This window comes from Boleophthalmus pectinirostris, unplaced genomic scaffold (assembly GCF_026225935.1).
Source record: "Boleophthalmus pectinirostris isolate CB_2022bp ecotype Guang Dong unplaced genomic scaffold, ASM2622593v1 HiC_scaffold_3, whole genome shotgun sequence".
Classification (NCBI taxonomy): domain Eukaryota; kingdom Metazoa; phylum Chordata; class Actinopteri; order Gobiiformes; family Gobiidae; genus Boleophthalmus; species Boleophthalmus pectinirostris.
In genome coordinates, this window is record NW_026571299.1 from 33460380 (window position 1) to 33474723 (window position 14344).

The 14344-nt window shown below is 38.9% G+C and overlaps 1 protein-coding gene across 1 annotated transcript in view; it reads left to right on the forward strand.

The window, feature by feature from the left end:
* grm2b (glutamate receptor, metabotropic 2b) overlaps positions 1–13352 on the forward strand; it is a 34254-nt gene extending 20902 nt beyond the window's left edge. The window contains exons 3-6 of the mRNA XM_020934236.2: positions 3770–4607; positions 4726–5789; positions 11547–11727; positions 13188–13352. Of these exons, the coding sequence (XP_020789895.2) occupies positions 3770–4607; positions 4726–5789; positions 11547–11727; positions 13188–13261 (2157 nt within the window). The 3' untranslated portion in view covers positions 13262–13352. The remainder of the gene's footprint in view (positions 1–3769; positions 4608–4725; positions 5790–11546; positions 11728–13187) is intronic.
* The last annotated feature ends 992 nt before the right edge of the window (positions 13353–14344 follow it).

The window sequence follows — 14344 nt, forward strand, 5'->3', positions numbered from 1 at the left end:
CAGATGTATGACCTGGACTATGACTGTACTGAATAATCACAAGTAAATGCAGAGCAGTGGGCGGGAAAGTGAAAACAGAAACTTTCTTAGCACTCAAGCCTCAAATATAGGACAACGCAGGATGCTACAAACATCCATGAATAAATAAATAAAAAAACAACTGGTTAAAAGCTCACAAAAAGTCAACTTTGCATAGATTGGGAAGAAATGGCAGCAACGTGATTGAAAAAAGGTTTGTTTAGTTACTTGCAAATGTACCTCATCAAAATTAGAGCTCAACATGGAATTTAACCTGGACAGGACCAAACCAAGTCTACATCAGGACTATTTTGGGCTTAAACCAGTAACAATCCAGGACTGATGTGTGAATCTGCCCTATGTAATAAGATTAGGAATGAGTATATGCAGGGGCATCTTCTTTGGATGTTTTGAAGAGAAAGTCAGTTAGAGATGATTTCAGAAAGAAGTAAGAGGGCGAAAATTATTATTATTAAGTATTGCCCATTGACAAAAAAAAAAAAGAAGGTATTTTGGACATGGAAAATTAATTAATATAAATCAAGAAGAATAGCATAGTGTTGTCATTTATTTAGTGTATTTTTGTGGTTTGTACCTGCTTAGATCTTAGTTGGCACTGTTAATTTAAAATCTGTGACAGTACAGTCTCTCTATACTTTTGCACCATTGATGACTAACTTCTACTTTCTCTTTCACAGTTTAGGTAATATTTATAATTGCTTTCTCGCTCCAACTTCACTCCTTCTCTGCACCAATTTGTTCATAACACAAATACTTTCTTTCTTTCTCTCTCTTCTCTGTACTACAAATTAGCATCTCCTTGTTTTGATGTTGTTGAAATCTGTACATGATGACAGTGTTTCTTAATTATAATACAAAATTTGTCATACTTTCTCTGCATGACTTGTTCAACCTTAAACAAACCAACCAAGTGTCTGCATTGCATCACTGCGATACTGTGAGGAGAAGAGATTGAGAAATGTGCCTGCATCTGTCTGTAGCTATAAAAAAGGGAACCTCCTCATTATCATGCTCCGTCTGCCTCCAGAGGTCCCCAAACACTCGGCGATACCTGGTGCATTCAGAATAGCAGGATCACAAACTTGAAGCACGACTGTAGTATAGCAATGGATTCGGATTTCAACAGAGATAGCCACAAACACTGCAACAATTTATCACTGCAAAAATGTTTTTAGCTTTAGGCCAGACATGTCCGAAATGCTAACGTAGATTGTGTATTGATTTTTTTGCATTTATATTATACTGACCAGGTGTAACGTTACTGCCACCTGCTTTGGTGTTCAGATTTTATGGCAATGTTTGATATAAGGCATTTCAAATTGATCACTGCAGATTGGGTAAACCCCACAAGACCTGCAGTTTTGTCATACAGGCTTGCAAGATTAAAAGTGCGTTGTGTAACTTTTTTCTGGTTTTTGGAGGAGGAGATGTCTTCCATCTGCTTTTCTCATGGAGATATCATTCTTTTACCAATGCCTTAACAGTATAAGATCATTTATTGCAAAAAAGCCCCTCAAAAAATAACTATTCTTCCTGTGAGAGGTGTCACCTCTCCTGGCCTGATGGCATCACCTGCTTCTCTCCATGGAGTTAGATGAGTTTAATGCCACAATGTGGGACAGTCTTGGGTGAGGCAATGGAATAACATCTCCAAAGAGACTAGCAGGTTGAGTATCTCAGCAGAAAAGTTACATAGCATAACTGTAATTGCAATCAAATCACAATTTGAACAGCAACAAAGAGCAAATGCTTCAGTTAAAGTAATATATTGTTCTAAAATTCATATGAGACTTGTTTTTGCATGATTCATTTTCCTGGTAAATTTTAATGCTCTATATTTCCAAAATGCACATCAGGTCCACATACACCAGTTCCAAGTGTAAACATTGTTCAACATTATCATCTACTGTTTACAGCAATTACAATGTAATGCCTGATTAGTGTTTTTGTAACTAAATCACACATTCACATTGTAATCCTTATAGTCCTTATGCTTACAGCTACATATATTTGTCCACACACAGTACATCACACACATGGTATTTACTGCACACTTGGCCTAAGGAGTGGGCCGTCCTGCACCAGTCTGCAGGCGACTGAGCTAAAGGAGGTTAAACACTCGCCTCATCGCAGTTAAAGTCAACAGATTCTGAGGCAAAACACTCCAAGTCCACTTCCTCACTAATGTATGTTGACAAGTGGGTTTTATATGAGGGACTGCAGGGTAAAATCAGCAATCATGAATAGTCTATTACGGAGTGGTAAACACTCAAGAGGAGATGCAGGAATGTTATAAGAAAACAACAATAGAATGTGTTGCTTTTAAAACTAGGGAAAAGATTAAAACTTCTGAAATGAAGCAAAAGTGGCTCAGGTGGTAAATCAGTTGCCTATTAACATGAGGGTTGATTGTTTTAATTCTACTCAAGTCAATTTCATACTTTTGCTGTGTCCTTGGGCAAAACACTTCACCAGACTTGTTTGAATGCATATGCGTGACTGTGTGATGGCTGGTATCCTATTGGCTGTAAGTCACATTTGTGTCAGTCTGCCCCAGGGCGGTTATTCTTATAGACTTCATATTACGAGTGAAAGAAAATGTGTGAAAGTTGTGAAACTATATTAAGAAGACTGATGCATTATTATCAATTATTTAAAAGCTGTGGCCAAAGTACTTCTCAATTCAGTGTTACTTATAAAAGATATACCACTGTACTCACTAATTTTAGTAAATTACTACTAATCTGCTTCTTAACAGCCTATATAACCTATATAATGTACAGTTCCCCCAACTCTATGCAGTAGATGGGCTTGGATCTGAAAAATATCTGTATTTAAACGGCTGTGGTGACTGAGCAGTGCACATCACGGAAAGTGTAAGGTTCCAGTCAGATCCATAGGGACAGTATTGTTTAGGAGAGCTGCAGGCATGAACTGGAGCTAAGAGGAGACGATCATTAAAACTCTTAGGTATTCTCTAATCAGTGTCTCCAGAGAAACTCCCATGACCTACTGTGGGAAAATAATTTCTAGGGCTTCATTTTATGAGTCTGTCAGAATGATTTCACTAAAATAAAGATGGTGTCGATCTTAAGATTATAATGTAGTTCACAGCCTGTGCCCAAGTAAGAAAGAATGACTGTAATGACTTTATTGGGGTGAACTGGACTTCAAACTTGAATAAGCCAAAGGCTATTACCAATAACAGCCCAAAATTAATCTCTCCCCACATACAAAGCAGCAAGTATTGGCTTCATGATCCCAAACAGAAGCAAATTAATTATTTTAAGAAAAAATCAAATTAGAACCAAATTGGAAACTGACTACAATTGCTATACAGACTAAATTATTGGTGAATTTTGTACTTTTTGATGAGTCGGGTGAAGAAATAAGTTCTGATTGGGGATATTTGGGAAGTGTAATCATTCAACTGAGACAGGTCCACACATTGTGAAAGTTTCAAAACCTCAGAGTTTCAGAGGTTTCCTTTTGTAATGGCATAGAACTTTCTAACATAAAAAGACAAATATAGATCTTAAAAGTAAGCCGTCAAAGCAAGCTGCCAAAATGATCAATATGAACAATAAATGAACCAAAGATAGGTGTAAGAGAATTGGAGCGAGTTCTTATTTGACCAAACATTACATTTACTGGTTTTCATCTTGTATCATCCAAAGCTCCTTCTCATACTTTACTTGAACTGGCCATATCTGTGTTTGTGTTTATGCAGGTGGCCAACCTACTGCGGCTCTTCCAGATCCCTCAGATCAGTTATGCCTCTACCAGTGCCAAACTCAGTGATAAGTCTCGTTACGATTACTTTGCCCGCACTGTGCCCCCGGACTTTTACCAGGCCAAGGCCATGGCCGAGATCCTGCGCTACTTCAACTGGACCTACGTGTCCACCGTGGCTTCTGAGGGCGACTATGGTGAGACGGGGATCGATGCATTTCACCAGGAGGCTCGAGCCAAGCAGATCTGCATCGCCACATCAGCTAAAGTGAGTCGCTCCATGAACAGACAGGGCTACGAGATTGTCATCCGCACTCTGCAGCAAAAGTCCAACGCTAAAGTGGTCATCCTGTTCACACGCAGTGAGGACGCCCGGGAGTTGTTAGCAGCTGCTGCCCGTATGAACGTGAGCTTCTCCTGGGTGGCCAGTGACGGCTGGGGGGCCCAGGAGAGTGTGGTGCGCGGCAGTGAGGCTGCGGCAGATGGAGCCTTCACCTTAGAGCTGGCCTCTTATCAGATCAGAGAGTTCACAGACTATTTCACAAAACTCAACCCCTACACGAACACCAGGAACCCCTGGTTCAGAGAGTTCTGGGAGAACCACTTTGACTGCAGCCTGCAGCAGGCGGGCTGCAGCGAGCACAGCCTCCGGGATGGGACATTTGAGCAAGAGTCCAAAATCATGTTTGTGGTGAACGCTGTGTACGCCATGGCCTACGCTCTGCACAACATGAGGCAAGCCGTGTGCTCCAACACGTCCATGGTCTGTGACGCCATGAAGCCAGGCAACGGAAGGAGGTTCTACAAGGAGTTCATCCTCAAGACCAAGTTTGAGGGTCAGTATAGCACTGTGTTTCATCTAACTGATACCTAATGTCTTCACTGTCAGAGTATTTGCTGATAATATTTGCTCTTTGAGTATAATTAAACTACTTTTGCGATATTGATTTGCAGCTCCCTTCAGACCTCCAGACACCGACAGCATGGTCCGGTTCGACTCTATGGGCGACAGTATCAGTCGCTACAACATCTTCCACTACCACAAAGAAGAGGGCAAATTCACCTATAAGAAGGTGGGCTACTGGGACCAAATCCTGACCCTAAACACAGCACTTGTGCCTTGGCGTGGTTTAGGGCCCCCCACTTCCCAGTGCAGCGACCCCTGTAGGAAAAACGAAATCAAAAGCATGCAACCAGGAGATGTCTGCTGTTGGATCTGCATACCCTGCCAGCCATACCAATATCTCCAAGACGAGTTTACCTGTGCCGACTGTAGCTTTGGACAGTGGCCTTTGGAGAATCTAACAGGTTGCTATGACTTACCAGAGGAGTACATCCGCTGGGAGGATGCATGGGCTATTGGGCCAGTCACCATTTCCTGCCTGGGCATCCTGTGCACCCTGTCGGTCATAGGGGTCTTCTTCAAAAACAACGAGACCCCTGTAGTCAAAGCAAGCGGGCGTGAATTGTCTTATATCTTACTGCTTGGTGTTTTGATGTGCTACAGCATGACTTTTATCTACATTACCAAGCCCTCCACCACAGTGTGCACTCTGCGTCGACTGGGTCTTGGCACCTCCTTTGCTGTGTGTTACTCTGCTCTACTCACCAAAACTAACCGTATCGCCCGAATCTTCAGCGGGGTAAAAGACGGAGCTCAAAGGCCAAGATTCATAAGTCCAGCGTCCCAAGTGGCGATTTGTGGGGCACTGATTTCTTGCCAGTTGCTAGTAGCGATCGTTTGGCTCTTGGTGGAGGTGCCTGGGGTGAGAAAAGAAGTTAGCCCTGAACGGAGGAACGTAGTGACGCTAAAGTGCAACAGCAGGGACTCTAGCATGCTAATATCACTAACCTATAACTGCGTTCTGATCATCCTCTGCACCGTCTATGCGTTCAAGACCAGAAAGTGCCCTGAGAACTTTAACGAGGCAAAGTTCATTGGGTTCACCATGTACACAACATGCATCATCTGGCTCGCCTTTCAGCCCATCTTCTATGTGACCGCCAGTGACTACAGGGTGAGTCTGTTTGCATGCTACTCTGGTTTTCTCTATTCATCAGACTAAATTGTACTCAAATATGAATAATGTTACTTCAAAATAATATTAATTACTCAAATAAAAGCACAAAGCAGTGGTCTAGGAAACCACTCAAGTGAAAGCTAAAAAGTACCTGAAAAAACTACTACTCAAGAAAGAGTAACTGTCTCATTTATAATGTCAAATGTATGTAATTTGAAGGACAAAACCTGATATACAAGGATTATACCACAAAAGTGAGAAAAACTCAATTGTTTATGAAGGAGGGGTGCAAGAAACACAAATATTTCAACAATTTTGTATTATCAACATAAAACTTTCATCACTTGCAGACTTACTCACAGGGGAAGAATAACCAAAATATTTACTTAAGTAAGATTACTGTACACTGTAAAATGTATTTAATTATTACAAAACTGTAAAGGCTTGATTTTTATGAAATTTTATGAAAAAGAAACACAAGTAAATGTAACTGATACCCACCTATGTTTTTCATCAAAACATCTAATGCATTTACACGACTGTACAAGGCTTTATAAAACAGAACAGCCCCGAAAAAATGTCAGTAGGTGCAGTTGTCTCTATCATCCCACTGCCCATAGCTTTTTGACACAAACCAAAGGATGACTAGTTTATTATGTGCTGTGTATTGTCTGTAATTACTCAGCTGATCTTTAGGACTTTCAATGACAAATTTCTCTTTTGAACAAAAAAAGTATATTTGTGTGTTGCTGATAGATGCCTGAGTCACAAACGAGCAAAGCTTAGTAACACTGTCAAGGGACTCCCAGTATTGTCTAAAGTGGCAGTCAGCACTCCTTCTCCTCAGTAAATGGTTGCCCGGATGGACTGCAGCTAGTGCACAATGTAATTTTTCTGGTCAAATGTCCACCAGCTGCTTGTCTCCATAGAGATGTTATTGCTTTGCCTGGCACATTCCTCCTTAAATATATATATATATATTTTTACTGATCAAAATACCTTAGAAAACATGCACTATTGGTGATAGACAAGTTTAATGCCATACTGTGGAACATTTCAGGCAAAGTAAAACATCTCTATGAAAACAAGTATGAAAGGTTACGTAATGCACCTTTAAAGCCCCTTAAAGGACACAGACAAAATTAAATGAACAAATGAATGTCTTATTTTGTCCTTGGGAAAATAGTGTTGACACAGTTGAAAAAAGTCATTTTTAAATCAGTGTCTTACTTTCAAATTCCATTTGATTAGATCGCCACATTTCTCTTAAAATTGCAACCCGCTTTATTATGTTATGCAAAGACAGGAACAAAGACCAGACTTAAATATATGCAGAGGGAATAATTAATGACAGGAAGCTGGTTCATTATTAATAGATTACTGACATAGTTTGTCACCATAAGCAGAAGTGTTGATTTCATTCAAATCAACATACATTATTCAAAACCCTCCAACCATCACCTGCTCTTCACCTATTTCTTCTGTTTAAAAAAAATCAAACCAGTAAGTAATGATCTGTTTTAAACATATTTGACCATATTTAGTAAAAAAAAAGACAAACATACAACCAATCTTCAGTAAAATGGGTCCTAATGCATATAGGTCTCATGGTCCCACCAAGTCGAAACACAAAAGGTATAACACAAGTGGTATAATTGATTTAGAGAAGGGTTCAAGGAGTTAATTTAACAAGAAAAATGGCAAACTCTCTATTTGAAGATATAAAGCATGTAAATTGCAATTGCAACACTTACGCGAATCGACTTGGCTGCACTTAACAGTACACCTGAATTAACCACTATATGAATATGCACACCCCCCAGCTATGTTGATAAGAGAAACTATAATTTACATTTCATTTTCTTATGAAAACGTATAGCTGGGGGAACTAATCTCTAATCCACCGTGTGCTATGTAAGACAAATAAGACCAAACAAATGCTACACAGCTGACAAAGCATGTAAATTATGAGAGAGGTGCCTTGGGCGGACATTCAGCGTCTGCCTCTATGTTGGGACTGGTGGTAATGAGGAGATTTCAACAGAGACACGGTTCAAGAGCATGGAGGAGTTGTACTGTCATAACACTGCTCTGACTTTCATGTCAAATGGTGTCTCTAAACAGCAGAATTAACCTGTTAACAAAGAGACAAACGATTTACGACGAACATATAAGAAGAGACAAGGAATTTGTTTACTTTCAAAATGTCACCATCTATCTAGCACAGAAAGTAGACAGCCAAATTTGTTATCCCTTATTAAGTCATCTCTATGTAATCATTTCTGTTGGCAACTAAAAGATTATAACACTGATTAGATGGCAATACAATTTACATTTTGATCTCGTTAACTTGTTTGGTAGTGGGATCATTATTGGGACCACAAGTGTTTCAGTGACCTATCCACCAAAACTTTTGAAGGTCCTGTCTGGATAGTGTAAAGATGCTCTGATACCAATACTGGTATTGGGTATTAGCTCCAATCCAGAAAAAAAATGCTGACTCACATGATCTCGTGGCTGAACCTAAAAAAAACAATGTAACTACTGACTGGATGATACTGGTCCAGAAATTGTCATACTGCAGCTTTTTAACAGTTGGATTAGATTTATTTTACAATATTTATGGTTTTATATCAAGTATAGCTGTTGGCAGAAATCAAAACTCAAAAAGCTCGATAGGAAAAACAAACAGGAGAGGCCAAGCGCTGTACCCCACATATGAATAAAAAGTCTCTCAAAACAATATCAAACTTATCCTTGAAGTTAAATATGAAAGCATAAGCTTACTTAAAGGTGAAGAGGTAATTGACTCATGTGAGCTTTAAGCCATGTTACAAAATACCTGGAGTTATGTTTTGTTTCATCTACACATGTTTGAGTAACCCTTTATAATTTAGTCCAGGGGTGTCAAACTCATTTTGGTCCGGGGCCCCTATCCAACCTACTTTGATCCCAAAGGGGCCGAATCAGAAAACTTCCCAAAAATAGCAATAAGTTCAAGTATTTGTGCAGAGAAATGCAAATCTATTACAGAAATTTTTTTTTTTTTAAATTGATGAACTCTTTCTTTTAGAAAATATTATAATATTATGAACAACCTGAAACTTTAAGAAAAAAGCAATTTCAACACAATGTTTTAACATGAACTTGCAAACAGGAATAAGTTCTGTTTTCTTGGAAAATCCTGTACTCGGTGTCCACTTTTCTCATTTTGGACATTTTGCTGATGAGGGTGTCACAGTCAACAGTCAAAACGATCGTCCTTTAAGAGCGTTTGGACTGAGGCAAGTCTTCATTTGTACTGCTCTGGAAGGGGGGGCCCTGCACAGAGGCGCTGGAGACGCTGATATGCTAAGCGGCCAATTAATTACTAATATTTTAATAGAAAATATTATTAAAATATTTTAGTAGAAAATCAGCTGGTCTTGGAGGGCAGGATCTGGCCCCTGGGTCTTATGTTTGACACTCCTGATTTAGTCTGTCTACATCTTCAAAGCTCAAAATGGTCTGTTCCACCCTTTGATGTCACGTAGTAGTAGTTTTCAACTACCTTTTACCTTTAGATCATAGAGATAGACAATTCCTTGCCTGCCCAGCCAAGACCATACATATTTTTTTAATACTTTACAAAGCTGTGTTTACATTCTACATTCAATGGCAGGATGTAAGAGGTTCTGGCTGGTCAGGCAAGGCAAATCCAGGGCTAAAATTATCCAAATTATTCTAGTAAAGGTATATGGAGTTTAAAATCAAAATGGAACACTTCTTGTACTACCATATGACATCACAGTGTTGAGAGAAGAACCCAGCTTAAATATGCAGGATTTGTGTGTTATAACATAGATCAGATAATAGCATAATATGGGCCCTTTAATTTCAGTGCTTGGGAGCAAGTGACCCTCCTCTAGCTGCTTTCCCAAATCATCACTCCCAAATGAATAGTATTAGGCAATCCACATTTAAGACAAACAGCACAAACAGGAGTGGCCAAGCACATACCACACACAATTCAACCCAACTGTTGTTTTTTCCACTCATCTGTTTTCCAAGTCTGTAAAGTTCAAAGAGCCAGTGACTTCTCATATAACTGCTGTGTTGTTGTAATGCTGCAGCTTTAGTCGGGATTTCGCTTCACGCTGGGGCTCTGCAAATAGAAGTTCCTGGACTGCAGGGGTGACCAGTGGGGTGGGGAGTGGAAGATGACCCTAGCAGTCAGCTCACATTAGCCACTGAAATATGACTAACTAAAGGGCCGATGTAGCAGGAGGACCAGCTGCGATGCACCATATCACTAACTTTGCTCATTTGGCATGCACACATAAAAGCACATTAGAATTACTAAGAGACTTAATAGGAAATGGAGATTAGATGTGGGGATTTAAGTGTAAGGAGTGCAAGAAGGAGCCACTGGAAAAAAGCACTCTTAGCTGCAGGATACAGTGGTGGTATTGCATTATCGGTACAGTAACAGTATGTGACAGGCTTACATACTTTCAAATTCTCATGCAAACCAAGCCGTAAATGTCAATTGTATGCTACTTGTTAACATTACGGCTAGATTGTGTATCATGGAAATCAGGCTTTTACTTTGGGGGTAGGGTCAATCTGTTCAGAATCACATAAATGGTGGTTCTAAGCCCGATTCTAGAAATTCATATTGTTGTTGTTTCCTTGGGCAAAACACATTATGCTCCTCGGTTCCAGAGTCACTTTACTTTGGAGTATGAATATGTGATTGTGCATGCCTTGGAGTAGTGCTTTGAGCGAGATGATGGTAGAAGAGCCCTCCATAAAGTACATGTAAAGTATCTTCTGAGTATTTTATTTTTACAGTGAAGTTGGAACATTGTAACAGAATGAAATGATATGTAGACATCCTCAGAGTCCAAACTCAGTCCCAAAACACAGAAAGAAAACATTTATATTCATGCACAGCATGTACTAACAGAGATAAAAATGACAAATCTTAAAACTTTTATGGCAATAAAAAATATCGCACAGGACCATTTGGGAGCAATATCATCCCTTCTGGTTACAACAATCTGTAAATTTCTGGATAGGGTTTAGACACTGATTGGAATTTTGAAAAAAATAATGCCTGAAACTTTGGACAGCCCTATGTGGTGTAGGGCTTAATGTAGAATATAAAAATAGGTGGCACAATGGTGCAGTGGTTAGTAGCTTCAACCTTACAACAAGAAGATCTTGGACTCCACTCATGGGTGCTGCAGGGCTTTTCTGTGTGTTTTTGCATGTTCTCCACTTTTTTCTAATTGAGATCTTTCAAAAATCATCTGCCCCTTTGCAAATCAATTGTACACTATAAGAAGGTTCTAGATCTCACATAAAAGGGATTCTGAATCACAGTATTTTCCTTGTTTTTATTGTCCAGTGGCCATCCCCACAACCACCTGATGATTATATTCTAATGTACGCTTTGCTTTGTGTCCCCACTGCTTTAGCTTTTAAAATGGGAACAAACTATTTAGCAAAACATCCCCTTAGAACTCTAAAGCTTTTAATAAAATGTAGTTAATCATGCGATCTTGTTCCTGAATACTTTTTCCACACTTTTTGCAGAACTTTCAGCATTTATTAGATTTATAGGAGGCAAAATCCATTTCCCCCTTTCCACTGAGCTATACAACTAATCAAACCTAAAAATCTCAGAATTACCCTGAGCGTACAGGATGAAATGACAGTGTACTGACAGTACCAGTGATATTGATTGTACCTTCTTCCATTGTCTCCCAGGTTCAGACCACGACCATGTGCATCTCAGTGAGCCTGAGCGGGTCTGTAGTGCTGGGTTGCCTCTTCGCTCCCAAACTCCACATCATCCTGTTCCAGCCACAGAAGAATGTGGTCACACACAGAGTGACCACCAACCGCTTCAGTGGCACCGCCTCTGCCCCCAGCTCCAGCTACTCCAAAGGTCAGAGCTGCCTTCACACATGTTATGACAACACAAACGGTCCCCCTGAAACCACAAGAAACAAGAAATGTATCTCTCTCAAGTCTCAGCTAATAACAGTGGTTAAACAGTGGCTATGTTTACCTGCCAGAGCCAGGCAATTCATTTGAATCAAGGGATTTAGTCATAAAAAAGGACAAACTAATCTGGTAAAGTAAAAAATGAATGAGAAAATGTTAAATGTTTAAAGGTGCACTATGTATCTTTTTGGTTGGAGGTCTATTAAATTACAGATGTATAGCTCAAAAATACCTATAAAAACAAGGATTCTGGCTGTGAGTGGGGCTGCCTCTCCAAAGATCTGACTTGTGACTTGTGGTTTAAGCTCCATGATAGAAAGGATTAATGCCATACTGTGAAACATTCCAGACAAAGCAGTCTTCACTAAGAAAAGCATTTGACGAACCCTCCACTAGAAAAATTACACAATGTGCCTCTAAAGAGTTATTTTATTGGATTTTTTATTCAAAAAATCCATTGATTAACAGACACAGTGATGTCACCAGGTGCTTTAGATCAGATTTATTTTGTGCATATAAACAAACACCAAAACCAGATAATTATTGGGTTATCCCATTTTTACTGGCCATGCAATGCAAGTATTGCGGAAAGGAGACTGACATTATAGTGCCCACCTTAAGGAAGTGGGGGATGTAGGGATTGTATTAAACAAGAAAACAAAATAAACACAGCACTTATGTTATGATCTGAGACAAGAACATAACATTAAGAACATTTGTAATGCTAATTATTTGATAATTATTTTCACAACAAAAATACTGAACATGTATAAGATGTTCACTTGGATTTTGTTTAGCTTTTCAAGGCCATCAGAAAGCAGAATGAGCTCCCCACATTGGGGTAATTGTCACATGTTACATGTAATAAAAACAAGTTGCACCCATAGGGCTCTTTAAGATGAAAGCTAATAGGATCCTGTAGAACACGTATAAAAAACATGCTACATCTTTTTCTCATTGAAAGCTGATCATTCAAAATCCTTTCAAGAGGAGTTTATGCAGGGTCATTCAAGAGGTTTCACATCCTTCCTAACTCCTATGCCCCTGTTTGCAGCATTGCCGACAGGAATCAATCTCACAATCTCGCAACATTAAACCTGGCACAGTCTTTTTTGTGCTACAAACCTAGACCAATACAGCAGCAGTGGCTCTGGTTTTATTTATTCTCTTGCTCATTGTTTTCATAGTAATTCTTTGCAAACTGCCCCCAAAATAATGCAGTTTGTTCAAATTATAAATAGCCCTTTGAAACTATTATGTCCTATCCCTTTCACATAACTCCAACAAACCCCAAGCATCTGATATTTTGACACCAATTAACACATTACAATGTCACTGCTTTTCTCTTGTATTATTTGTTCAAGTTCATCCTATTAAAATGTATGTTTTTATTTATCTTAGGTTCTGCATCCAACTACGTTCCAGCAGTGTGCAATGGTCGAGAGGTGGTGGACTCTACAACGTCCTCATTGTAAAAAATAAAAATCTGCCAACTTCCAACAGTATGTACGCACAATGGATCAACAGAGAAATACTGCCCAGAGCAAGAAGCTAACTGTAAAGCTATTCCCACTGCAAGCTATAGGCTATGTATTCAATAAAGCCTTTTTGTATAGATTTAATATGCTGTGGTTTTGGTTTACAAATAGATGTAAAATGCACCGTGCCTTGTCCTCAGAAGTTGTGTTATTTTCAATGGATGGTTGTGAAGCAATTGTGTTACTTAATAAGGTTCTTAATCTTGTCCTAATATAGTGACGTGACTATATACAAATGTCTTGACATCAGTAAAATAATGCCATGAATGAATTCTGTCATAGTAACTAACTGTATTGGTGAAAACTAGAAACTAGGTATATATAGTCTACTACAGGGTGTGATTTGTTCATAACAATGTTTTTTTTTTTTCCTGTAACTTATGTAAATAACATGTTTTTAATATTAAAATATTAAAGAAACTAATGCAGATGCTGTGTAATTATTGCAACACTTGTAGGGATGTCACAGGCTAAAATTTTAGTGTTATGATTATTTTGAGAAGAAACATCACGACTGTGCACCATGCATGACTAAACAACAGTGGCTATATTCATATGCACACCAAAATCTGATTATCAGATTTTTCTGGACCTCAGACATGCAAACTACAGAATCTGATGTGAATAAAATCTGATAATAATCTGATTTGGTGTGTGCATGTAACTGCAGCCTTTGAAACTGCACTTTCATTACTGTTGCCAAATACATCATTCTTCTAGCATGTGATCAGTTTTATGAAGTAAAACTTTCTAAATTAAATGGTAAAGTTTTGATGGCACTTTTTGAGCTATACATAATATAGAAATGACAAATTGTTGGATCTAAAATGGTCACATATATATTTCTAGTTTTTGTTCTTATGATTATATTGTTACATGAATAAAAACACCGAAGAGAATAATCTAGCAAAACGTGAAAGGAGCTGACTGAAGACCGATGTATTGCTATTCAAAAGGTGCTCATACTCAAATTGCTCAGGCAGTTTGTTGAATAGATCAGCATATTGACCTCTTAAAACC